Source organism: Oncorhynchus kisutch, linkage group LG7 (assembly GCF_002021735.2).
Source record: "Oncorhynchus kisutch isolate 150728-3 linkage group LG7, Okis_V2, whole genome shotgun sequence".
Taxonomy (NCBI): Eukaryota; Metazoa; Chordata; class Actinopteri; order Salmoniformes; family Salmonidae; genus Oncorhynchus; species Oncorhynchus kisutch.
In genome coordinates this window covers 23,097,889-23,124,765 of record NC_034180.2, presented here as the reverse complement: position 1 = coordinate 23,124,765, position 26,877 = coordinate 23,097,889, and the positions used below count along the sequence as shown (strand labels likewise).

General features: G+C 42.2%; 1 protein-coding gene across 2 annotated transcripts; it reads left to right on the top strand.

Annotated features, from left to right (window-relative positions):
- Positions 1-387: 387 nt before the first annotated feature.
- Positions 388-26,413, top strand: LOC109894328 (Sec23 homolog A, COPII coat complex component). Of its 2 annotated transcripts, none has more exons than XM_020487737.2 (18): positions 388-714; positions 1,971-2,206; positions 2,502-2,646; positions 2,960-3,276; positions 3,394-3,538; positions 4,612-4,770; positions 5,061-5,176; positions 5,477-5,600; positions 10,704-10,784; positions 13,237-13,326; positions 17,647-17,753; positions 18,538-18,691; positions 18,839-18,916; positions 20,591-20,752; positions 23,947-24,033; positions 24,586-24,741; positions 24,844-24,909; positions 25,442-26,413. In XM_020487737.2, exons 2-18 carry the CDS (start codon positions 1,986-1,988, stop codon positions 25,529-25,531), a joined length of 2,298 nt encoding a protein of 765 aa, XP_020343326.1. In that variant the 5' UTR covers positions 388-714; positions 1,971-1,985; the 3' UTR covers positions 25,532-26,413. The 2 variants fall into 2 exon arrangements, with proteins under 2 accessions (XP_020343326.1, XP_031684554.1); XM_031828694.1 differs by lacking the exon at positions 388-714 and adding an exon at positions 793-1,367.
- Positions 26,414-26,877: the final 464 nt, after the last annotated feature.

Sequence of the window (26,877 nt, the reverse complement as noted above, 5' to 3'; positions counted from 1 at the left end):
CTGGTCATTTTACTGGGTAACTTTCACTTGAGTTATTTCCTATCAAGGGATCTTTCCTTTTACTCAAGTATGACAGGTGAGTACTTTTTCCACCACTGATATTAGCTCAAATGTTTTGCAGAGTTGTTGCATCTACATATTATCCCTAACCCTTTTTCAGTCCAAGTCGAGCACTTAACATATTGAATTTATTCAAAAAGAAACATTGAACCAAGAGGCTCACTCTTATCGGTCCAACAAGCAGGACAACTGTTTCATATAGATAATTCTCTGGAAAGAAGCCAGACACGTCCAAAAAAATCACTGTTGGGAAAATATGAACATGTCACCTGACAATTCATCTACTATTTGGGGTAAGGACCTATATGATTGGACACGCTTCATGACGGGTCTTGGCTAGAAGGGATACAGTTTGTCAAATTGGCGTGAACAATTGTTTGTTTTGCTTTTTAGCTACCCCTAACCCTTTTCCTAACATTGATCTAATACTCATTACCTGCTACGTTACTTATCCATACCTGCTGCGTAAGTTCTAACCTGCTACAAAAAGTAAATTCTGACAAACTGTATCCCTTCTAGCCAAAACCCTCTTGACGTGGCATTGCTTCCCGCAGCCATGTTTTGTTAGCTACGTTGTCACATCCTACGTTGTGTGCGGGGCGCTGTTCACTCACTGTCACCAGTAGCAGTGTGGAACTCGTCTGAGGATATCAGGTAGCTAAATAGTCTGCTATTTGCTTTAACTGTTGATTTAGCAATATCTTTACTGTATGTGTTTTCACAATTTATTCGTATTTTGAATATAATTCTTCTTAGCTGACAAAGTGTAGTTTGGCTGTTAGTTGAAGCAGGGTGAAAACATGTTTGACACATTGCATTTGCGGGTGCCGGTGGTTTAGTTAGCGGCGTAACTAGTTAACGTACTGCTTGCTAACATGCCATGGTGAAAGCACTTTTGACTTTGGCACATTTTTGTTGTTATAACTAGGATATCCACCCTGAAACATTAAACATTTGGTTTTGGCGTTCCCGTGTTATGTAGTTCGCTATCCAGCCAGCTACCTACCACGCTAGCTAACTTTAACAGTATTTAGCTAGCTACAGTAATGTTGTTGGTGGAGTGACTTGCTGTGTATATTCAATCAAAACAGCTTTGCTTGTAATCCAGCATCAATTTGTAAAGCCTGTTGATTGATTCACCTTTGATTTAATTTGATTCAGGTCAGCTTGCTAGTTAGATAAAAGCCCAATACAGTCAGTGTTAGAATTTTGAAATACCTTTTTGTTAGCCTAACTCTAAGGATTTGTGATCATTTCCATCTCTGATAATCTCATTTGGTCAAATATTTTGTCTGGAGAAAGCAAAGGTAAGTGATGGTTCAGTACCAACTAAACTGACGTTATGTATACCCTTCTATTTATTCAGATTCAGAGTGTGTTTTCAAAGTAAGTTATTTTAAACAGATTTGATCAGTGGGTGAAAAAGTGGGTCACAGTCAGGATCATATTCTGGTCTTTTGTTATAGCCATGGTTTAGCCCCAGTTAGACTTTCCCATAGGTTCATATTTGGCTGCATTTTCTCTGCCCCCTTGATATGACACATTCAAATTAGTAGTAAGTGTGCTGGAGTGTAACGTTATGCTCAAAGTCCTAAAGGATATCTCAGGACTCAGAACAGATAACTAGGCTAATAAAAACATCCAAGCCAGGCAATTATGATAATTTATTACATTTGTAAAGTGATTTTCATTCTACAGAAAAATCTCAAAGTACATAAATAATAATAAATAACAAAAAGGGGGGGATTTTTTTATTTTATTTAAATGGATCATATCATAAGACTCATTGAGGTGCCGTGGACTATTATAAAATTCATGCTATGTTGAAATATCCAATGCAATCATGACCATAAAATGTATAGCCTATTGCAATAACGCGCAGACACACCTTTCCCTCCCTCTGTCTGCAGTTCTCGGAGGGTGCTATGGCGACCTTCCCGGAGTTTATTGCACAGAATGAGGAGCGTGATGGGGTGCGCTTCAGCTGGAATGTCTGGCCCTCTAGTCGTCTGGAGGCCACCCGCATGGTGGTCCCCGTTGCCTCTCTTATCACCCCCCTGAAAGAGCGGCCAGATCTGCCCCCCATCCAGTATGAGCCTGTGCTGTGTAGCAGGGTGACCTGCCGCGCTGTCCTCAACCCCCTCTGGTAAGTGAGGCAACAATCCTCATTCACTTACTTATACATTGGGTTGCAAAATCTGGGTAACTTCCTGGAAAACCAGGGAATTGGGGGAAAGTTAAAGCAAATTATTTGCTGTTCTCTATTTTCCTCATTCCCTTATACTTGTGAATTTATAACTGTCATCGTGAGGTGATTTGTACTGAACATATCCTTGGTCAATCTTCAAAAGGTTCACATGTAACCCACTGATAAAATAATTGTAGCCTAAACTGTTTGGTCCTTCTCTCTTTGAACTCTATTAATTGGTCTCTCAACCTAGCCAAGTGGATTACAGAGCCAAACTGTGGGCTTGTAACTTCTGCTATCAGAGAAATCAGTTTCCTCCTACCTATGCTGGGATATCAGATGTCAACCAGCCAGCTGAGCTGCTGCCACAGTTCTCCACCATTGAATATGTGGTCCAGGTAGGATTTCCGTTTGATCACAGCTATCTAGATAACCATCCATCACTCAAAATAAGGACATTTTATGAGATGTATATATATATATATATATATATATATATATTTTTTTTTTACAAATACAATATTTTGATTGAATCTAAATTAGATATAGGCCTTAATTTTGATACGTTTTAGTGAAGATACAACAGCATACCAGATAATTGCATACCTACCTTCGTTATCTCTCCTACAGAGATTCATTAGTTCTCATTTAGAACATAAAATCAAGCATGCAATGCCATGGCTCTGAGTTTGCCTTCCCTGGCCCCCACAGAGAGGTCCCCTGATGCCGCTTGTCTTCCTGTATGTGGTGGACACCTGCATGGAGGACGAGGACCTGCAGGCTCTGAAAGAGTCCTTACAGATGTCCCTATCCCTGCTTCCTCCTACGGCCCTGGTGGGCCTCATCACCTTTGGACGCATGATCCAAGTCCACGAGCTGGGCTGCGAGGGCATCTCCAAGAGCTATGTCTTCAGGGGAACCAAAGACCTCAATGCCAAACAATTGCAGGAGATGCTGGGGTTGACCAAGCCCACTGCTGCACAGGCAGGACGGGGACCACAAGCTCCACAGGCCCCCCTCTCCAACAGGCAAACCACTCTACATAGCTACAGCATTGTTTTGACTTGGCAGTACATATACTAAAATAATTTGGTGACACAAAAAAGTCTTAATTTAGAACTTATTTCCATTTTGTTGTTGCTTAGATTCCTCCAGCCAGTCCAGAAGATTGACATGAACCTGACAGACCTGCTTGGAGAGCTGCAGAGAGATCCCTGGCCTGTCACTCAGGGAAAACGGCCCCTCCGCTCGTTAGGATCAGCCATGTCCATCGCTGTTGGCTTGCTGGAGGTAAGACCTGGACAGAAATATAACTTACCTCACTGCATACCTGGGTTGAAATAGTATTTTACATATTTCAAACACTTTGGCTTGATTGATTTTGCCTGGCACAATTGCACCAATGGTAGCCTCCCGAGTGGCACAGTGGTCTAACGCAGTGCTGCTAGAGATTCTGGGTTCGAGTCCAGGCTCTGTCGCATCCGGCTGCGACTGGGAGACCCATGGGGCAGCAGGTAGCCTAGTGGTAAGAGTGTTGGGCCAGTAACCGAAAGGTTGTTATATCGAATCCCGAGCTGACGATGTAAAAATCTGTCGTTCTGCTCCTGTACAAGGCAGTTAAACCACTGTTCCTAGGCCGTCATTGTAAATAAGAATTTGTTCTTAACTGACTTGCCTAGTTAAATAAAGGTTAAATAAAATGGAAACTGTCGCAGTGTCATTCGGGGAGGGTTTGACCGGCAGGTATGTCCTTGTCCCATCGCGCTCTAGCGACTCCTGTGGCGGGCCGGGCACAGTGCTTGCTGATAGTAGCCAGGTGTTTGGTGTTTCCTCCGACACATTGGTGCGGCTGGCTTCTGGGTTAAGTGGGCATTGTTTCAAGAAGCAGTGCGGCTTGGTTGTGTTTCGGAGGATGCACTGCTCTCGACCTTCACCTTGGGAGTTGCAGCGATGAGACAAGACTGTAGCTACCAATTGGATACCACGAAATTGGGGAGAAAAAAAAAAAATATATATATATATATATAAACTGGCATCCCAGGCAGACTTAAGCAAGCGCTTTAAAAGTGTTTTAAAGGTTTAGAAAACTATATGATTTGTGATTAAAATACAATGGTCCATATTTCAATGACACCATTTTCAATATTACTGTTTTGTCAAATCAGCCCCCCCATACTACTTCAAATTCATGTTTCCCTGTGTTCCGCTGTATTAAGTGGGATTTGTAAGATTTAAAACTATTACGCTGTGGTAATGGGGTCATGATTACAGGCTTTAGTCATTGTTTGGTTTATTGTTTACTTAGCTATATAGAAATGTTTTGTAATAATGTCCCTTTTTTCCACCATCCATTCACCCTCCAGTGTACCTTCCCTAACACTGGGGCACGCATCATGACCTTCATCGGTGGGCCAGCCACTCAGGGCCCAGGCATGGTGGTAGGAGATGAGCTGAAGGCCCCTATTCGCTCCTGGCATGACATTGAGAAGGACAATGCCAAGTTCATGAAGAAGGGGACCAAAGTAAGTCTGTCTCAACCTTTTGGCTTTGCCTGTTATTTAGATGGGTTTACCATGATCTGAACTTTTTTCAGGTCTGTTGCCACTGTCTGTAAATGATGATTAAATGCTCAAGTAGTCTTACAGCACATTAAAGTGAGACAACCAGTTAATGGCTAGATGTGTATTTGTTTTTTTTTGGCATAAATTACAAACAGGCACTTCTTAATTCTCTATATTATATTGGATCCTCTTTTTGTCCTGCTCCTGTAAAAAGTTTGGATATGTATAAAAACCGTTTCCTTCATTTTCAGCATTATGAGGCGTTGGCGAGCCGTGCTTCCACCAATGGCCACATCATAGACATCTATGCATGCGCTCTGGACCAGACTGGACTGCTGGAAATGAAGTGTTGTTCCAATCACACTGGGTGAGGAGTCTTTCTGTTTGGTGAACTTCCGTCTGAAAAGGCACCCTATTCCCTATATAGTGCACTACATTTGACCAGGGCTCTGGTCAAAAGTAGCCCACTATATAGGGAATAGAATGCCATTTGGTATGCAGAACACACACGTCAATCACTGTCTTCTCCCATAGTGAGGGGAGAGTTTGACCTCAGATCTTCTCCAGTGCTCTCCTCTGATGCTTTGAGGAGGAAGGAATCAACCAAAAGCTTCTGAGATTCACACTATGTATCGTTGAACTCGTTCGCGTATATATGTTTTTGCAGAGGCTACATGGTGATGGCGGACTCTTTCACCACCTCACTATTCAAACAAACCTTCCAGAGGGTTTTTACCAAAGATGTGTCTGGAGCCTTCAAGATGGCCTTCGCAGGCACTCTGGAGATAAAGGTAGAGCCAGTCAGTGCAATGGTTCTATCTGAAATGGTACCCTGCTTATTGAGTACTAGTTAGTAGTGCACTATACAAATCCTTCAAAGTTTTCATACCCCTTGACTTGTTACACATTTTTTTACAGCTTGAATTCAAAATATATTTAAAAAATATATAAATAGTTCTCACCCAGCTACACACAATACACTGTAATGACAAACTGAAAACATGTTCAGATGTTTTTGCAAATGTATTGAAAATAAATACATAAGTATTCACAACCCTGAGTCAATACTTTGTAGACATGGCTATTACAGCTTTGAGTTGTCTTGGGCATGTCTATCAGCATTTGCAAAAATACAAAATGTCTAAACATGCTTTCGCTTTGTCATTTATAGGGTATTGTGTGTAGATGGGAGAGAGAAAATATATATTTCCTGGTTTTCTCCAGACATAGCGCTTTGCATTCAGGCCAAATAGTATTTTCTGTAGAAGACTGCAGAATATTTTGCCTTATGCTTTTGTCTTTCACGTGCCATTTTCTCAGGAGTGGCTTCGGGCTGGCCACTCTCATAAAGCCCAGATTACAGCACTTCACCAGAGATTGTTCTTCTGACAGGTTCTCCCATCTCAGCCAAGGAACTCTGTAGTTCTGTCAGTGGTCGTTGGGTTCTTGGTCATCTCCCTGACCACTGTCCGGTTGCTCAGTTTGGTCGGACGGCCAGCTCTAGGCAGTCTGGGTAGTTTAATATTGGTTCCATTTCCCAATGATGGAGATCACTGTGCTCTTGGAAGCTTTCAACACTCTAGAAAGTGTTTTATACTCTTCCACAGATATGTCTCATGACAATTCTATTTCTGAGATCTATGGACAGGTCCTTGGACTTCGTGGTATAGTTTCTGCTCTGACATGCACTGTCAACTGTGGGATCTTATATAGACAGGTGTTTCTTTCTAAATCCTGTCCAAACAATTGAATTGGCCACAGGTGGACTCCAATCAAGTTATATTGACATCTCAAGGATGATCAAAGGAAATTGGATGCACCTGAGCTCAGTTTGGAGCTTCTCAAAGCAAAGAGCTGTGAATACTTATGTCAATGAGATATTTCTGTATTTCATTCTCAATACATTTCTAAAAACCTGTTTTCACTTTGTCATTATGGGATATTGTGAGTAGATTGGTGAGAAACATATGTAATCCATTTTGAATTCAGGTTGTAACAAAACAATGTGGAATAAGTCAAGGGGTATGAATACAAGGATTTCGCTACACCCGCAATAATATCTGCTAAAAACGTGTATGTGGCCAATTTGATTTTGATACTTTCTGAAGGCACTGTATAGAGAGTAGGGTGCCATTTCAGAAGCCGCCACTGTGTACCATTAACATACCTCTACAATATATTTATTTTACATAGTGTGTAAGTCTGGATATTGGAACAGAGCCACATTGATAGGGGATTTGATCCATTAAATATTATGGAATATGTCAAATTTCTTAACCTTTTCACCAAATAGAATTGTACGCAAAATGCAAATACAGTTGAAGTCGGAAGTTTACATACACCTTAGCCAAATACATTTAATCTCAGTTTTTCACAATTCCTGACATTTAATCCTAGTAAATTCTCTGTCTTAGGTCAATTAGGATCACCACTTTATTTTAAGAATGTGAAATGTCAGAATAATAGTAGAGTGATTTATTTCAGCTTTCATTTCTTTCATCACATTCCCAGTGGGTCAGCAGTTTACATACACTCAAATAGTACTTGATAGCATTGCCTTTAAATTGTTTAAGTTGGGTCAAATGTTTTTGTTAGCCTTCCACAAGCTTCCCACAATAAGTTGGGTGAATTTTGGCCCTTTCCTCCTGACAGAGCTGGTGTAACTGTGTCAGGTTTGTGGGCCTCCATGCTCGCATATGCTTTTTCAGTTCAAATCAAATGTATTTATATAGCCCTTCTTACATCAGCTGATTTCTCAAAGTGCTGTACAGAAACCCAGCCTAAAACCCCAAACAGCAAGCAATGCAGGTGTAGAAGCACGGTGGCTAGGAAAAACTCCCTAGGAAGAAACCTAGAGAGGAACCAGGCTATGAGGGGCGGCCAGTCCTCTTCTGGCTGTGCCGGGTGGAGATTATAACAGAACATGGCCAAGATGTTCAAATGTTCATAAATGACCAGCATGGTCTAATAATAATAATCACAGTAGTTGTCGGGGATGCAACAAGTCAGCACCTCAGGAGTAAATGTCAGTTGGCTTTTCATAGCCGATCATTAAGAGTATCTCTACCGTTCCTGCTGTCTCTAGAGAGTTGAAAATAGCAGGTCTGGGACAGGTAGCACGTACGGTGAACAGGTCAGGGTTCCATAGCCGCAGGCAGAACAGTTGAAACTGGAGTAGCAGCACTGCCAGGTGGACTGGGGACAGCAGGGAGTCATCATGCCAGTTAGTCCTGAGGCATGGTCCTAGGGCTCAGGTCCTCCGAGAGAGAGAAAGAGAGAATTAGAGAGAGCATACTTAAATTCACACAGGACACCGGATAAGACAGTAGAAGAACTCCAGAGATAACAGACTGTCCCTAGCCCCCGACACAAACTACTGCAGCATAAATACTGGAGGCTGAGACAGGAGGGGTCAGGAGACACTGGACCCATCCGATGATACCCCCGGACAGGGCCAAACAGGCAGGATATAACCCCACCCACTTTGCCAAAGCACAGCCCCCACACCACTAGAGGGATATCTTCAACCACCAACTTACCATCCTGAGACGAGCCCGAGTATAGCCCACAAAGATCTCCGCCACGGCACAACCCAAGGGGGGCGCCAACACAGATAGGAAGATCACGTCAGTGACTCAACCCACTCAAGTGACGCACCCCTCCTAGGGAAGGCATGGAAGAGCACCAGTAAGCCAGTGACTCAGCCCCTGTAATAGGGTTAGAGACAGAGAATCCCAGTGGAGAGAGGGGAACCGGCCAGGCAGAGACAGCAAGGGCGGTTCGTTGCTCCAGAGCTTTTCCGTTCACCTTCACACTCCTGGGCCAGACTACACTCAATTATATGACCTACTGAAGAGATTAGTCTTCAATAAAGATTTAAAGGTTGAGACCTCTCACATGGGTAGGCAGACCATTCCATAAAAATGGAGCTCTATAGGAGAAAGCCCTGCCTCCAGCTGTTTGCTTAGAAATTCTAGGGACAATTAGGAGGCCTGCATCTTGTGACCGTAGCGTACCTGTAGGTATGTACGGCAAGACCAAATCGGAAAGATGGGTAGGAGCAAGCCCATGTGATGCTTCGTAGGTTAGCAGTAAAACCTTGAAATCAGCCCTTGCCTTAACAGGAAGCCAGTGTAGGGAGGCTAGCACTGGAGTAATATGATCAATTCTTTTGGGTTCTATTCAGGATTCTAGCAGCCGTATTTAGCACTAACTGAAGTTTATTTAGTGCTTTATCTGGGGAGCTGGAAAGTAGAGCATTGCAGTAGTCTAACCTAGAAGTAACACAAGCATGGATTAATTTTTTTGCATAATTTTTGGACCAAAAGTTTCAGATTTTTTCAATGTTACATAGATGAAAAAAAGCTGCCCTTGCAACAGTCTTGACATGTTCGTCAAAAGAGAGATCAGGGTCCAGAGTAACGCCGAGGTCCTTCACAGTTTTATTTGAGACGACTGTACAACCATCAAGATTAATTGTCAGATTCAACAGAAGATCTCTTTGTTTCTTGGGACCTAGTTCTGCCCACAAATTTTCTATGGGATTGAGGTCAGGGCTTTGTGATGGCCATTCCAATACCTTGACCTTGTTGTCCTTAAGCCATTTTGCCACAACTTTAGAAGTATGCTTGGGGTCATTGTCCATTTGGAAGACCCATTTGCGACCAAGCTTTAACTTCCTGACTGATATCATGAGATGTTGCTTCAATATATCTACAGCATTTTCCTGCCTCATGATGCCATCTATTTTGTGAAATGCACCAGACCCTCCTGCAGCAAAGCACCCCCACAACATGATGCTGCCACCCCCGTGCTTCACGGTTGGGATGGTCTTCTTCGGCTTGCAAGCCTCCCCCTAATGATGGTCATTATGGCCAAACAGTTCTATTTTTGACCAGAGGACATTTCTCCAAAAAGTACGATCGTTGTCCCCATGTGCAGTTGCAAACCGTAGTCTGGCTTTTTTATGGTGGTTTTAGAGCATATAGATACTTTTCTACCCGTTTCCTCCAGCATCTTCACAAGGTCCTTTGCTGCTGTTCTGGGATTGATTTGCACTTCTCGCACCCAAGCACGTTCATCTCTAGGAGACCGAACGCGTCTCCTTCCTGAGCGGTATGACGGCTGCATGGTCCCATGGTGTTTATACTTGCGTACTATTGTTTGTGGTACCTTCAGGCGTTTGGAAATTGCTCTCAAGGATGAACCAGACTTTTTTTTTTTTTCCTGAGGTCTTGGCTGTTTGCTTTTGATTTTCCCATGATGTCAAGCAAAGAGGCACTGAGTTTGAAGGTAGGCCTTGAAATACATACACAGGTACAGCAGGGCGGGGCAGCAGGTGGTTAGAGCTTTGGACTAGTAACCGGAAGGTTGTAAGATCGATTCCCCGAGCCGACAAGGTAAAAATCTGTCGTTCTGTCCCTGAACAAGGCAGTTAACCCACGGTTCCTAGGCCTTCATTGAAAATAAGAATTTGTTCTTTACTGACTTGCCTACTTAAATAAAGGTAAAATAATTAAAATAAAAGGTACACCTCCAATTGACTCAAATGATGTCAATTAGCCTAGCAGAAGCTTCTAAAGCCATGACATCATTTTCTGGAATTTTCCAAGCTGTTTAAAGGCACAGTCAACTTAGTGAATGTAAACTTCTGACCCACTGGAATTGTGGTACAGTGAATTTTAAGTGAAATAATCTGTCTGTAAACAATTGTTGAAAAATTACTTGCATCATGCACAAAGTAGATGTCCTATCCCACTTGCCAAAGCTATTGTTTGTTAACAAGAAATTTGTGGAGGGGTTGAAAAACTAGCTTTACTGACTCCAACCTAAGTGTATGTAAACTTCTGACTTCAACTGCATGTTGTAATATCATCGGTCCTTCTTAATTTCAGACATCTCGAGAGATCAAGATTTCAGGAGCCATCGGGCCATGTGTGTCATTAAATGCCAAAGGACCGTGTGTATCTGAAAATGTGAGTCCACTTCAAATACATAGACCAGTGCCCTAATACTCTACAGGGCAATTTCACGGTAACGGTACTCAAAATGTATGCCAAACAAAAATCATTGGTTTTCAAATGTAAAACAAATCTATGTAGAAGGACTACTTTTGTCAATTTATACTGAAAATGGTCCAAAAACATTTACTGGAAGAACTGTACAGATGCAAAGTTTAACAGAATTCCTGTAAAATCTCCCTTAGTTGGTGACCACGTTTCCCCAAAACTCTGTTAAATATCTGCTCTGAATTAAGATGTCTGTAGAAAGAAGGGGGTGTCAGCTGACACCTTGACTTTGAAATCTATCTATTTTAGTTGTTATGTAATGTAAAGTGTTGGTTTCATGAGCTGAAATTAAAGATACCAGAAATGTTCCATATGCACAAAAAGCTCATTTATCTCAAATGTTGTGCACAAATTAGTTTACATCCCTATTAGCGAGCATTTGTCCTTTGCCAAGATAATCCATCCACCTGACAAAGTGTGGCATATCAACAAGCTGATTAAGCAGCATGATCATGACACAGGTACAACTTGTGCTGGGGACAATAAAAGGCCACTCTAAAATTTGCAGTTGTCACACAGCACAATTTCACTGATGTCTCAAGTTTTGAGGAAGCGTGCAATTGACATGCTGACTGCAGGAATGTCCACCAGAACTGTTGCCAGAGATTTGAATGTTTAAATTCTCTACCATAAGTCGCCTCCAATGTTGTTTTAGATAATTACAACCGACCTCACAACCTCAGACCAAGTGTATGGCGTAGTGTGGGCCAGCGGTTTGCTGATGTATGGGCGTGCATAAGCTACGGACAACAAGCACAATTCTATTTTATCAATGACAATTTGAATGCACAGAGATACTATGACGAGATCCTGAGGCCTATTGTCGTGCTATTCATCCGCCGCCATCACCTCATGTTTCAGCATGATAATGTCGCAAGGATCTGTACACAATTCTTGGAAGCTGAAAATGTCCCAGTTCTTCCATGGGCTGCACACTCACCAGACATGTCAACCATTGAGCATGTTTGGGATGCTCTGGATTGGCATGTACAACAGCGTGTTCTAGTTCCCGCCAATATCTAGCAACTAATGCACAACCGTTGAAGAGGAGTGGGACAACATTCCACAGGACACAATCAACAGCCTGATCAACTCTATGTGAAGGAGATGTCGCGCTGCATGAGGCAAATGGTGGTCACACCAGATACTGACAGTTTTTTTTTTTTCTTCGTTTTTAAGGTTTCTGTGACCAACAGATGCGTGTCTGTATTCCCAGTCATGTAAAATCCATAGATTAGGACCTAATGAATTTATTTCAATTGACTAATTTCCTTTTATATACTGTAACTCAGTAAAATCTTTGAAATTGTTGCATGTAGTATTTTATATTTTTGTTCATTATACATTAAGTGGATTTACACCCCTGGTAATGGAATTTCATCATGGGTCCCTGATCTGTACTACACAGAAATGCTTAATTATAGATTAGAATGTCATTCTCTTCATGGTAATGTGTCCTAAATAGTCCAAGGGCCACCCACCAAAAATCTGTTGTTCCGTGACCCAGGAAACCAAACTGGAACGTTTCAACATCATTATGTTTAGATAATGTTATGAATATGAACACTGGTTCAAAATTTGTAAAAGTTAATTAATTAATTAATTTCTCCTAGAAGTTCAGATTTTTAGCATCGAAATCATAGCATGTCTTTGGGTATTTGGTAGCTGTATTTAGCCTAAAAGGGCCATCATTGATTTTGTCTGAAAGCCAAACTAAAGACAGCACAAAGTTTACTAGCTAATACAGCTCTCGAAATAGCCACATAAAGCGCTGTTCTGCCATCTGAGAAAAATGCATTTAGTGTCTATCAACAGCTTCTTATCTCGTAATATTACAAGGCAATGTTTCCTAAACTTACAGAAAGCAGGAAAAATGATCCTAAATGTTAATATTCGTTGTCGGTGGTCTTTACTCCAACATTAATGTGTTTTGACGTATTTATAATATCCTTTTAAGACTTTTTATGATAATGTTTTCTAAGATCCCTTTTCCATCTATTGACAAGAAATCAAAGCCTTTGCTTATTAAAAAAAAAAAATGTTAAGATGGAAATGGTGAAAACATATATTCCTTAATTTCTCAAATATACTCTTATCTTACATTTGACATGCTGCTATGAACTTCCCATGTTGGTGCTCATGGGTCCTTTTCAATGGAAATGACCTACATCCATGAGCAGATATGCAGAACAGTACAGTAATCATGTTTTGAATGATACTTTTATCCAGTTGAACCTTTTTTGTAAATGTAGTTGTCCAGAATGTTGTGTCCTGAATTTCTACTGAATGAGATCCCTTTCTGATCCCTTCTAGAACAATGTCATTCTGATTATGAAAACGTCTGTCTGTTTCCTAACAGGAAATTGGAACAGGGGGCACCTCTCAATGGAAGATCTGTGGTCTTGATCATAACACCACTCTGGCAGTGTACTTTGAGGTGGTCAATCAGGTATGCGTTCATATTATACTCTGAATTGTGATCACTAAGCTACTTGTCAAATGCCATGTTTTGCTTTCTGTTGTGATCAGGAGTGAGAAGGAAGGATCCTGAGTAGTCGTTTTATATCACACAAATCTGAGATTAGGCGGCCCACGGAGCCATGTTTGCCAAGAGCATCTGCTAAATGACTAAAATGCAAATGTTACACTTGTGCCAAGATTTAGATAATTGAATTGCACCACCAGAGGGCATACTAGCTACTCTAGTACTATGATATTCTACTGCTGTACTGGCCAGTTGCATCACTATGCCACCAGATGGTATGCTCGTATATGAAACCACTGGCCTCTTTATAAAGCGTACCAACAGTAGCTTGCACAAGGTGGTTCTGAAATGTCATTGAGATGATCACATTCACTCTAACTCAGTATTTTCAGTTATGCTAATCTGGTAGATTTAATCTGGTAGCTAGATGTCAATGATTTTAGACTCGGTGTTGCCCATGGTATATTCATTAACGAAGAACACAATTGTCATTTTATGAATCCATATTATTTGTTTTGATTAATATTTATTGACTGTAAACAGATTGACTTCATCTCTGACAGTGTTTGTCTATAAATAGTTTAGCACAGTCGGCAGTGTAATTCAAATATTGTAGTTTAAACATTGTAGTTCAAACAAACAATGTAAATTGTAAGCAAACTTTTTTTCATCCGAAACTGAACAGATAGGATAGATATGTCAGTCTTGGTGTATGGCCACTAAAGACCACAATGACCTCACAATTCGTCAAACAGGAGACTGTCGCCTCTTGTCGCCACAGTGTTCCTTGGTATAGTCCTCCCTTGTTGATTAGTCCCAACCTTTCATTTAATTCATTGATTTGTATTTATTTAGCCAGGATAGTAACAATTGCCACTGTCTTCCAGAGATTCCTGGGATCCATAAAATCAAGTATGTAGTTAGTCTAGTAATTTTAACAGATGGTTCCACAGGGACAGACCTGGTCCAGTGTAATGCCCTTACTGTCCCCAGTGTCTTTACTATCCTCCATGGTCACCTCCGACATGGATCTAGTCTCTGGTGAACCTGGCTTGGAATCATCTGACCAGAGTGATGGCTTGGCGATGTGGTGGTGATTATGGCTCACTATCTCCAGTTGGATGGCGCTGCTCTGTGGGTGGGTGTTCATCAGCCGGTGCTGAAGCAGCTGTCGTATTTTATTCAAACTTTTCCGCAGAGCCACTCTGTACCGCCTGAGAGGGATAGAGAGAAATGGAGTTTGCAAGATGTAGAGGGGGGGAAGAGAAAGAAATGGAGGGAGACGGAGATTGAATCAGAGAGAGAGAAAATAAGCCACCATTAACCATATAACAGCTGTAGTGCAGCCAGAAACGGCTCTGCTCCCACACTGAGAAGCTCATTTCATCATCTCACGCTCTCAGTTATTTCACCTCTCAGCAGCCCTCATTTAGAAATGTATTGGAGCTAGCTTCTCAATTCGCTCTGACTTTGGTTTCAAGTGGCTATTGAGGGGCCTTCATATTATTACGTTATATCATCTGCACAAGATTGAGCCTTACTCTTGAGATATGGGGGGAAATTGGACTAGTCTTCATATTTTTTGAATAAGGGAGAATGATGGTATATTATTGAATGACTGTTTGGGCTATTGGCTATTCCTTATATCTTGCTCATGGAGTTGATCATTAATCAATTCCGTCTGATTTTGGTTTCATGTGGCCATTGATGGGCCACAGGGATATTGAGGTGTAACAGCTTCATAAGATTGAGCCTTGTTCTTCTTGGCATTGAAATGACTCTTTATATTTCTGTGACTGTTTGTTTGGGGCTATTGCGCTATTACTTACTTCTGCGTCATGGAGTTGATCCAAGGGTTGAGTGAGGAGGTGAAGAGGACGAGCCAGGTGGCTACGGCTGAGGTTGCTGCTGGCGGTTCATGGCCACTAAACGTCTCATAGAAACAGGTGGCGATGTAAGGCAGCCAGCACACCAGCAGGAACACTGACAATGGAGAGAATTAAGACGGGAGATTATTAGAGTAACTACGTTAAAAAATATATATATTGGAAGAGCGAGTCGAGTAATCTTATTGAAATGCGTTATTAGATTAATTTCGGTAACATTACATGTTGTTATGAAGAAGTCTATTTAGTGTGTGCGTGATATATATATATTTTATAGAAAATAACTAACCTTTTTGTAATGTGTTATGTTATTATAAGCTGGGTTGTTTGAGCCCTGAATGCTGATTGTATACCACGGGTATGACAACATAATCTTCTAATTAGGTTGGTAACCAGTTTATAATAGCAATAAGGCACCTCGGGGGGGTTGTGATATATGGCCAATATACCACGGTTAAGGGCTGTGTCCAGGGACTCCGCGTTGCGTCGTGACGAAAGAACAGCACTTAGCCGTGGTATATTTGCCATATACCACACCCCCTCGGGCCTTATTGTTTAATTATAGCATCATTGACCATTTCAAAAAGACCGAATTTGACCAGTTACAAATGTAGCCTACAGAAAAATGTCAATAATAACAGCAACCTTGAAATGATATCTGCTAAAAGGCTTTTAATCTGTGTATCTGCTCAGAATGACCTTATATCTCAAATGCCTTGCTTTGTCTGAATACAGCACCAAACCGAGAGTTTCACTGTACTATTCACAAGGTTAGAACTGGTATGTAACCACCAATGAGACTCACCCACAGTTGCCACCATCACTATGGAGCTCCTGAAGTAGTTTTTAGCAGGGACATAAAAACAGTGCTGGTCGTTGCAAACAAACGTCCCTCGGCGCACCTGTTTCCTCGCAATATACACAATGTACGCATACATGGAGCACATGATGAGTATGGGTGCTATGATCCCGACCACTATGAAGAGCAGACTGAAGCCCCTGTAGTCTGGCTGGAAGCTGGGGGCACACAGGAACCTGGTGCTGCTGTAGGTGTAGCGGCCAAAGCCCAGCAGTGGCAAGGCTGCGTTGATCAGGCCGTAGAGCCACACCAGGACCAGCACCACCCTGGTCCTCCTGGCCGTGCAGATGGTGCTGTAGCTCAGGGCGAAGCAGATCTCTGTGAACTTGTCGACGGTGGCCCAGGTCAGGGAGTGGATAGAGCCCAGCTGAAGGAGCAGGTAGAGGAAGGCGCTGCCCTGGCAGAGGTACCCGTCGCTGGGGTAGCCCTGCGGCCTGAGCAGGCTGTTGTGGGCTCCGAAGGGGATGGTTGAGAGACCCAGGGCGAGGTCACTCAGGCAGAAGCTCAAGGTCAGGGCCCAGGTTTCGGTATGGAGCTCCTTGTTGAGAAGAACCACCAGAAGTAGAACCACGTTACCGCACACAGAGAACAGACTGGAGACCACCATCAGAGCTGCATATACCAGGGCCACCGGCTGCATCCTCCCGACCTCCTGGTGGAAGAGAAGTCCTCCCTGGGCTGCCTGGCTGCTCGTTCTCCTCCCGCCTGGTTCAGGCCATGAGCTCCCACTGACCCGACTGGCTGGCTGACTGACTGAGGCTGAAGTGTGAAGTCACGTTATCCTGTGTGTGTCGTGGGCTGGTCCTCGGGGGGAGGGGGGGTTGTTGTTGTGTCAGTCTCCCGCTGTGCTCTGGGAGGGGTGGCTCCTCTCCAAGTCCTCTAGCTGTCCTTCGAAGGGCTGAGCTAGCTCCTCTCTGCCTTGCTGTACACCTTCTCTACCTCAGATTGAGGCAGGGAGGGTGAAACAGCCCGGCACACCCCCCCTCTCAAGCAGCAGAACTATGAGAACTGAAATATTCAGCCCTAATGGTGTAAGTATGGAGGCAAACAGTCAAGGAGCTGGTGTGTGGATACGCAGCCTTATGTGAGAGGGAGAGAGGATGTAGAGGAGTTGTGCTGCCTGTGTACACAGAAGCTTGAGATCCAATATCCTCTCCACTGTAATGGCTGCCGCACAGTTAATGAGCCATTTGACTCTGGAGTGTTGTTGGGTTAATTGGCAAGAAGTGTGCCTCTAATTCAATTTAAGTGCCCAATCATTCATTATTGCCTTTCTGCTTTAAGCCCCCTCATATAGCCTAATTATTTCAATTCTTCTGGAAGTTGTTATTCTTCTCTGGCTGTCCATAAGGTCGTAGCAGTTGTGTGTGTTTGTACACGGCAAATTATTTGAATAAAGCTCACCGGCAAGAACCACGTATGTTTGCTTATATAGATGGGTAATTTACATTTATGATCATCACAGCATTTTTATAGAATGTGCACTTCTAATGGGATGCCTTTCTAATGATTCTTTCCTAACTGTTTTTGTCTCTGTAGCATAATGCACCTATTCCCCAGGGGGGCCGAGGGGCGGTCCAGTATGTCACACAGTACCAACACTCCAGTGGACAGAAACGCATTCGAGTCACCACCACCGCCAGAAAGTAAATATATATATATATATATATATATACACACACACTACAGATTTGTCTCACTTCAGATAAAAACTTACACAAACATATGGATTTGATTCATCATTAAGAGCACGTCTTATTTTCAAAGTAACTGCTGGACTTTAAGGTTTATCTGCCACTTTTCATTCCACTATGGAGCTGCATCTGCAAGCTCACCTTGTTTCCATAGCAACACGGTAGGGGTAAAGTGGTTGTTGTGTTGTCTTCTCCCCTGGTCAGAGGAGGAGATGGTCTTGGTTGTTAGTGTCACACGTGTATTTAGGAGACACTGACTGACTCTTCTCGGTCATGTGACTACTGTAAAGTCTCTCAATGGGTTGTGATCAATGTTGCAGTTCATGTTTGTTAGCATGAGACGTGTTTTTATTTAACCTTTATTTAGCTACAATGCTTAACATGTGACAGGGCAGTTGCGAGAGGAAATGTGTGTAGATAAAAAGTAATTCCCAGGCTGTTTTAAAAGATCAGTTCAATTTATCTAGACTTAAATTACAGTATGGGATTTCATTTACCGGCTTTATTATGGCAAAGGGCTTTTCAATGCCAAGGTAACCAGAACCGTAACATCTGACGTAATGTCCCTTAACTAATTTCTCCATAAAATCTATGGTAGAGATTGTGTTGGTATTACTTTTTCATTGTGGAGGAGAACCTTACAAACAAACAAACATAAGTGTGTCAAATGATCAACAATGCTTATGTAGGTTGTTTCTCTCTCCTCACTCTCTCCTCACTCTCTCCTCCCCCCCAGCTGGGCAGATGCAGGGACCCAGATCCAGACTATTGCAGCATCATTTGACCAGGAGGCTTCAGCCATCCTGATGGCTAGACTGGCTGTGTACCGCGCTGAGACCGAGGAGGGCCCTGATGTGCTTCGCTGGCTGGACAGGCAGCTCATCCGGCTGGTAAGACCGAGACAGGGCAAAGTAGCAATTTCCAGGCTAGCAGGCACAGGGAAATTGTGGGATTAAGTGTGACATTTTGAAGTGTGGACTCAGTTGCAGGCAGGGTTTATAATGGGTTTGAATGGCCTTTTTTCCTCTCCGTTCTAGTGTCAGAAGTTTGGAGATTATCATAAGGATGATCCCAACTCTTTCCGCTTCTCAGAAACCTTTTCTCTCTATCCCCAGGTAAGTGATCATGGGCTGAGAGGCTGGTTGGCTCTTTAGTGGAACGACACTTGTAGCTAGTACAGTCGTGGCCAAAAGTTTTGAGAATGACACAAATATACATTTTCAGTCTGCTGCCTCAGTTTGTATGATGGCAATGTGCATATACTCCAGAATGTTATGAAGAGTGATCAGATGAATTGCAAAGTCCCTATTTGCCATGCAAATTAACTGAATCCCCAAAAAGTATTTCCACTGCATTTCAGCCCTGCCACAAAAGGACCAGCTGACATCATGTCAGTGATTCTCTCGTTAACACAGGTGTGAGTGTTGACGAGGACAAGGCTGGAGATCACTCTGTCATGCTGATTGAGTTTGAATAACAGACTGGATGCTTCAAAAGGAGGGTGGTGCTTGGAATCATTGTTCTTCCTCTGTCAATCATGGTTACCTGCAAGGAAACACGTGCTGTCATCATTGCTTTGCACAAAAAGGGCTTCACAGGCAAGGATATTGCTGCCAGTAAGATTGCACCTAAATCAACCATTTATCAGATCATCAAGAACTTCAAGGAGAGTGGTTCAATTGTTGTGAAGAAGGCTTCAGGGCGCCCAAGAAAGTCCAGCAAGCGCCAGGACCATCTCCTAAAGTTGATTCAGCTGCGGGATCGGGGCACCACCAGTACAGAGCTTGCTCAGGAATGGCAGCAGGCATCTGCACGCACAGTGAGGCGAAGACTTTTGGAGGATGGCCTGGTGTCAAGATGGGCAGCAAAGAAGCCACTTCTCTCCAGGAAAAACATCAGGGACAGACTGATATTATGCAAAAGGTACAGGGATTGGACTGCTGATGACTGGGGTAAAGTCATTTTCTCTGATGAATCCCCTTTCCGATTGTTTAGGGCATCCGGAAAAAAGCTTGTCCGGAGAAGACAAGGTGAGCGCTACCATCAGTCCTGTGTCATGCCAACAGTAAAGCTTCCTGAGACCATTCATGTGTGGGGTTGCTTCTCAGCCAAGGGAGTGGGCTCACTCACAATTTTGCCTAAGAACACAGCCATGAATAAAGAATGGTACCAACACATCCTCCGAGAGCAGCTTCTTCCACCCATCCAGGAACAGTTTGGTGACAAACAATGCCTTTTCCAGCATGATGGAGCACCTCGCCATAAGGCAAAAGTGATAAGTAAGGAAACTCCCCAGACCTTAATCCCATTGAGAACTTTTGGTCAACCCTCAAGAGGCGGGTGGACAAACAAAAACTCACAAGTTCTGACAAATCCCAAGCATTGATTATGCAAGAATGGGCTGCCATCAGTCAGGATGTGGCCCAGAAGTTAATTGACAGCATGCCAGGGCGGATTGCAGAGGTCTTGAAAAAGAAGGGTCAACACTGCAAATATTGACTCTTTGCATCAACTTCATGTAATTTTCAATAAAATCTTTGACACTTATGAAATGCTTGTAATTATTCTTCAGTATTCCATAGTAACATCTGACAAAAATATCTAAAGACACTGAAGCAGCAAACTTTGTGAAAATTAATATTTGTGTCATTCTCAACTTTAGGCCAGGACTGTACACAGATGTATGATACATATCTTTGAGCTAACATCTTTATTTTAAAGTAATGTTTCAGGCTTAATATAAAGAGTATTTTTTAAAAGCACATTATAGCTTTTCCTTTGTCCCTCAGTTTATGTTCCACCTAAGAAGATCTCCTTTCCTGCAAGTGTTCAACAACAGCCCAGATGAGAGCTCATACTACAGACACCAGTTCATGCGTCAGGACCTGACCCAGTCTCTCATCATGATACAACCCATTCTCTACGCCTACTCCTTCAACGGGCCCCCAGAGGTAAGACCTGACACACGGACGGACGGGGGGATGCACGGACGGACGGGGGACGCACGCACGGACGGACAGGGTGACGCACGGACAGGCGGACGGGAGACACAGGGACGGCGGAAGTCACGGACACACACACACACACACAGTTGGACACACATATTTTAATTTCTATTGAAAAATGAAATTTGCTTTCCTTCCTCTTTATAAACATAAATCATGGATGCTTTGGCTTACTGTACTAGCTAGTCTTCTTATGTATTAAATGTCATAAGAAGACTAGCTCGTACATTAAGATTGCGATCTCTGACTTTCTCATCTCCCTCCCACTCACATTCTGCAGGCTTAGCTGTGTTGCCTAGGTCAACAGAGAGAGAGCACTAATACCTTGGTCCTTTTCTTACAGATAAGCTTGAGGTTATGTTGTTAATGATGTGAGTGTAGTGTGTGAGTACAGTAGTGTGTTCTGGACCAGCGCTCCTTTCAGTGCAATTATCAACAGTGTGGATTTTAACACCTTACAGAGTGACAGCGTAGTACACACGTCTCTGAAAAGGGTAAGTTATTTAACAGTAGTTAATCCTTAAGAGTCTAAGCCGGGGGAGAGATCATTTAGCTATTATCAAGGATCATTTAGCTATTTGATTTAGAATGTTAGGACCCCTTAAGGTAAATAAAAAAATATATATATACACTACCAATCAAACGTTTTAGAACACCTACTCATCCAACCGTCTTTCTTTAGTTTTACTATTTTCTACATTGTAAAATAATTGTGAAGACATCAAAACTATGAAATAACACCTATGGAATCATCGCTGCAGAATGCTGTGGTAGCTATGCTGGTTAAGTGTGCCTTGAATTATTAATAAATCACAGACGGTGTCACCAGCAAAACACCATCACACCTCCTCCATGCTTCATGGTGGGAACCACATGCGGAGATCATCCGTTCACCTACTCTGCGTCTCACAAAGACACGGCAGTTGGAACCAAAAATCTCACATTTGGACTCATCAGACAAAAAGGACAGATTTCCACCAGTCTAATGTCCATTGCTTGTGTTTCTTGGCCCAAGCAAGTCTTTTCTTCTTATTGGTGTCCTTGAATTTGTCATTCTGCCCCTGAGCAAGGCAGTTAACCCACTGGGTTGGGTTAAATGCAGAAGACCCTTTTCAGTTGTACAACTGACTAGGTATCCTCCTTTCCTTTTTCCTAGTAGTTTTTTTTTGCAGCAATTCGACCATGAAGGCCTGATTCACACAGTCTCCTCTGAGCAGTTGATGTTGAGATGTGTCTGTTACTTGAACTCTGAAACATTTATTTGAGCTGCAATTTCTGAGGCTGGTAACTCTAATGAAGGGTCGTCCTTTCCTGTGGCAGTCCTCATGAGTGCCAGTTTCATCATCGCGCTTGATGTTTTTTTCGCTTTGACTGGCCTTTGTGTCTTAAAGTAATGATGGACTGTCATTTCTCTTTGCTTATTTGAGCTGTTTTTGCATTAATATGGACTTGGTCTTTTACCAAATAGGCCTATATTCTGTATACAACCCATACCTTCTCACAACACAACTGATTGGCTCAAATGCATTAAGAAGGAAAGAAATTCCACAAATGAACTTTTAACAAGGTACACCTGAATGAAAAAGGAAACTGCACACTGCTCTTGATAGTATCACTGATCTTTAATAAGCTTACATATCAGGGCTCTGACGAAGGCCGTGAGGCCAATACTTACGCTTATTAAAGATCAGTGAAACTATCAAGAGCAGTGTTTTGGTTTCCTTTTTCATTCATCTTGTTCAACTGTTGCCATGCACCTGCAAGAAGTTTGCTCAGATGTGCGAGTGCCTTTTGAATTTTGAACAAGGTACACCTGGTAATATAAATACATTCCAGGTGACTACCTCATGCAGCTGGTTGAGAGAATGCCAATAGTGTGCAAAGCTGTCATCAAGGTAAAGGGTGGCTACTTTGAAGAATATCAAATATAAAGTATATTTAGATTTGTTTGAAACTTTTTGGGTTACATGATTCCATGTGTGTTATTTAATAGTTTTGATGTCTTCACTATTATTCTACAATGTAGAACATTGTAAAAAATAAAGGCAAAACCCTTGAATGAGTAGGTGTGTCCAAACTTTTGACTGGTACTGCTTTTTGAGGTTACAGTGCAAAACGGAGAACACCTTTGTGAGAGTCTCATCTTTCCATAGAGGGGTCATAATTGTTCCAACGGTACATGAGAATACTGATTTTTGGGATCTATCATGGTCAGACAAACCCAGCCTGTGCAACAAAAAAAAGATATCTCTAGCTTAAACTGACAGATTTGTTTCATTATGCTAATTAGATTTTGCCATGGGAGCAGACATCTACTCTAGGGGGTTAAGTCCCAAATGGCAACCTAATATCTGTAGTCCAGTACTTTTGACGTGGGCCAATGGTCCTCTAGTCAAAGATGGTGCACTACGTTGGAAATAGGGTTCCATTTGGGACTTAGCCTTGTCATCTGGCTCTGTATCAGATGTAATGCGTGTAACCAGGAGACACAGCGCTTCAGCTGTTTATTTTTTTAGATTAACAGAGACATAAGTGCCTCTCAAATGGCACCTAGTCCCTATACAGTGCACTACGTTTGACCAGGGCTTACCATATAGGGAATAGGGTGCCATTTGGGATGCAATTCTAATGTTTTCAGTCTTGACTCTGTCCGCTCCTGCCTGTTAAACATTGAAAGAGTAATATTCTTGCAAGCAGATGGCGTCAAGTATAAACAGAGCCACTGTTTCTTTCTGCACTGTTTCTGTGTCCTTTAAAATGGCCACCACACTATAAAAGATAGAATATATACTGCTACCTGTCTGTCAAGATCATCCATCTTTGTATTTTTTGTACCTGAGTTTGTGGTTGGTGTGTTGTGACCTTGAGAGCTTGTTTTGAAAGGAAACATGCCAATATTGTGACGTTCCTATCAGTGTCTGGGACTAAACCCCCACCCCTCTAATCCTCAACAAACTTGGTTTAATCTTGAAACAGCATTATTGATTGGAGCTGAATTAGAAGGATACCATATAGTTTGGAGGGCAGTGGTTTAAAACAGTATCTCCTTTCTCGCCTTTTAGCCTGTGTTCAGCATCCTTCTTATTGTATAATTTCAAGGTGGTGTAAAATTGTAAAAGTTTTTTTTTCTTTTCTCCTAGCCTGTGTTGCTGGACAGCAGCAGTATCCTTCCTGATCGCATCCTTCTCATGGACACCTTCTTCCAGATCCTCATCTACCATGGAGAGGTACAGTCATCCAATCAAAATCAACATGCCCATTCACAGACTACTTCAAAACTGTCCTCATCAGTGACAGGACACGACCCTCCATGTCCTCCTCATGGTCTCACCACTCACACAGCTACGATCTATACACACGGAGAGAGGTGGCTCTCTATCAAGTGATTCTATCATAACACTAGACTGATTTCCTTTCTGGTTGCAGCCAGATACTTTTGTACTTATTTGACATTTGTGAATAGATGGGTGAGCAGCGGGTGAGCGATCAATACAGACAGATCTTCAATGTATTGTCAGAGTGGGGTTCAATGGCCAAGAGTCCAGTGAGACGCACTGTTATGAAGAGGGTGACTGTGTTTCCTATTGAAATCAAATCCTATGTCAGGTATTGCTATTGAAGTCGAGCAAAACCAATCTGCTCTTTTAGACTTCTCTTGTTTTCTCAGCGCTGTAAAGGTCTAAATGTAACTCTTCATGTCTTCAGGACCACACTGATTGTTCCTGTTCCCTCTCTCGTTCTTTCTCTCCATCTCTTCTCTCTCTCTGTCTATCCATCAGACTGTGTCTCAGTGGCGTAAGGCAGGCTACCAGGAGTTGCCAGAGTACGAGAACTTCCGCCACCTGCTGCAGGCTCCTGTGGACGACGCCCAGGAGATCCTCCACAGCCGCTTTCCTATGCCCCGCTACATAGACACAGAGCATGGCGGATCACAGGTGTGTGTGTGTGTGTGTGTGTGAACACACACAAACATTTCTTAGAATGTCAACCGTGAAGCCTATTGAACCTCCTCTATTGATGTTCTTGTTGTGTTCTAGGCTCGTTTCCTGCTATCTAAAGTAAACCCATCACAAACCCACAACAATATGTATGCATGGGGCCAGGTAAGACTTCATTTTCTACTGTCATTTGCCCAGGAACTAGAAGATACTGTAAATAAAAAGTACACATTTCTAAGGATGGTGTTATTTGTATGGTTTTATGTTAAGGCAGAGCATGTTGCCTATTTTGAATGGCGTGTATTGTATGTGTGTAATTATGTGTGTGTTAGCACTAATGAGAGGAAAGAGTCCTTGCACTTGGTTTTCAAGGCTTACAGCTGCTACTACTACTTATTAGAGGAGACACACAGAATGTAGTGGACATGTGGAACCTTCTGGATTGTTACATGGACACAGTCACACGCACTCTTGAGACACACACTTCTTCTCTTGTTCTTGACTCATCATTTTTCTACAACTCCTACTTGTTGTCAGTTTAAAGTCTGAACAAATGAGTGTAGTCCTCCCACTTTTTTTGTGTGTGTGTGGAGAAAGGTGTCACTAGTTTCCAAGATTATATAAGTGAAATTCCAAACCAATGATTACTTTGGAATTGCCCATAACTGAATCCCACTCTCCTCCTCTCTGTGTGTAGGAGTCGGGTGCTCCAATCCTGACGGATGACGTCAGTCTCCAGGTGTTCATGGACCACCTGAAGAAGCTGGCTGTGTCCAGCGCAGCCTGAGACTCAGACCAACGCCATGGTAACCACTGAGCATCATCAACCCAAATACTATATGAACCCAGTGTTGCTCAACAGTAGTCAACTGATGCTATACATGGGAGTGAACAACCAAAAGAGAATACCTCTTTCTCCTTTTTATATTGAAAACCAAGCGCTTTGTACAGGAAAGTGACTATGTACAGAGAATGATCTGCAGTATAGCCTTTTTATGACACTAGTTGGTCAATTATTGTAAAAACTCCAAACGAAAGAAAACATCAGTTGTTGCCTACTAGCTAAATGTTTGGTCCCAGATCAGTATGTAAGATGAGTCTGGTATTCATGTACTTTTCCCCCAGAACACTAAATAACCCAGCATCCAGTCAGTTATTTTATTGTGATGCCCAATGGAGTTACTTTATATTACATTTTCTGTCTGTTTCTATTTAAAAAAAAATATATATATATGTATCTTGTATCAGAGAAATATATAATATCATCCAGTCAGTCAGAGACGTCAGTGGTAGGCTACAGAAAGAGTGGGTGTCGTGTCGTCGGATGGTACAGATTGGAGAATCCAATACAATGGTATCTAATTAGAGCTAAGTGTTTTTTGTTCTTCACCCTGCGTACGCCACAGAATAATGGGTTATTTCAGACCTTTTAGTGTGTGCTGTCTAATTCATGTTAGTCATTCATATCAAACACTCATTGTGGTTAAAATCAAACCTAAGAAACATGATAGTATACTATACAGACTGTGGTACTAACATGCTCCACCCTACAGAGTATAGCAGGGTATGAAAGCTGCCTTCCCTTTTCTCTGCATCTGATATCATTTCTGAAAGTGTTGTTTCTGACATTTCTAATAAAATACCTTGTTAGAACACAAACAAAAATATATTTTAACATTTGTTATCTGATTTACTGTGAGTGTTTAACTAGTAGTTGTATCTGTTTTTATTAACTTGTATGTTTGTACATGCCGCTGTCCTTGAAATTGTAAGTAACAATCACAAACTGAACTGAAGAGAACCACCGAAGAACATGGCAAAATGTTATTTTGTGAAAAGTTAAGTCGATTTGAGATTAAGTCATTCGAGGAAAGCATATTAGAACATATTAGAAGAAGGTACAGTTGAAATCAGAAGTTTACATACACTTAGGTTGGAGTCATTAAAACTCGTTTTTCAACCATTCCACAAATTTCAAGTCAGTTAGGACATCTACTTTGTGCATGACACAAGTCATTTTTCCAACAATTGTTTACAAACAGATTATTTCACTTAACTCACTATCACAATTCCAGTGGGTCAGAAGTTTACATACACTAAGTTGACTGCCTTTAAACAGCTTGGAAATTTCCA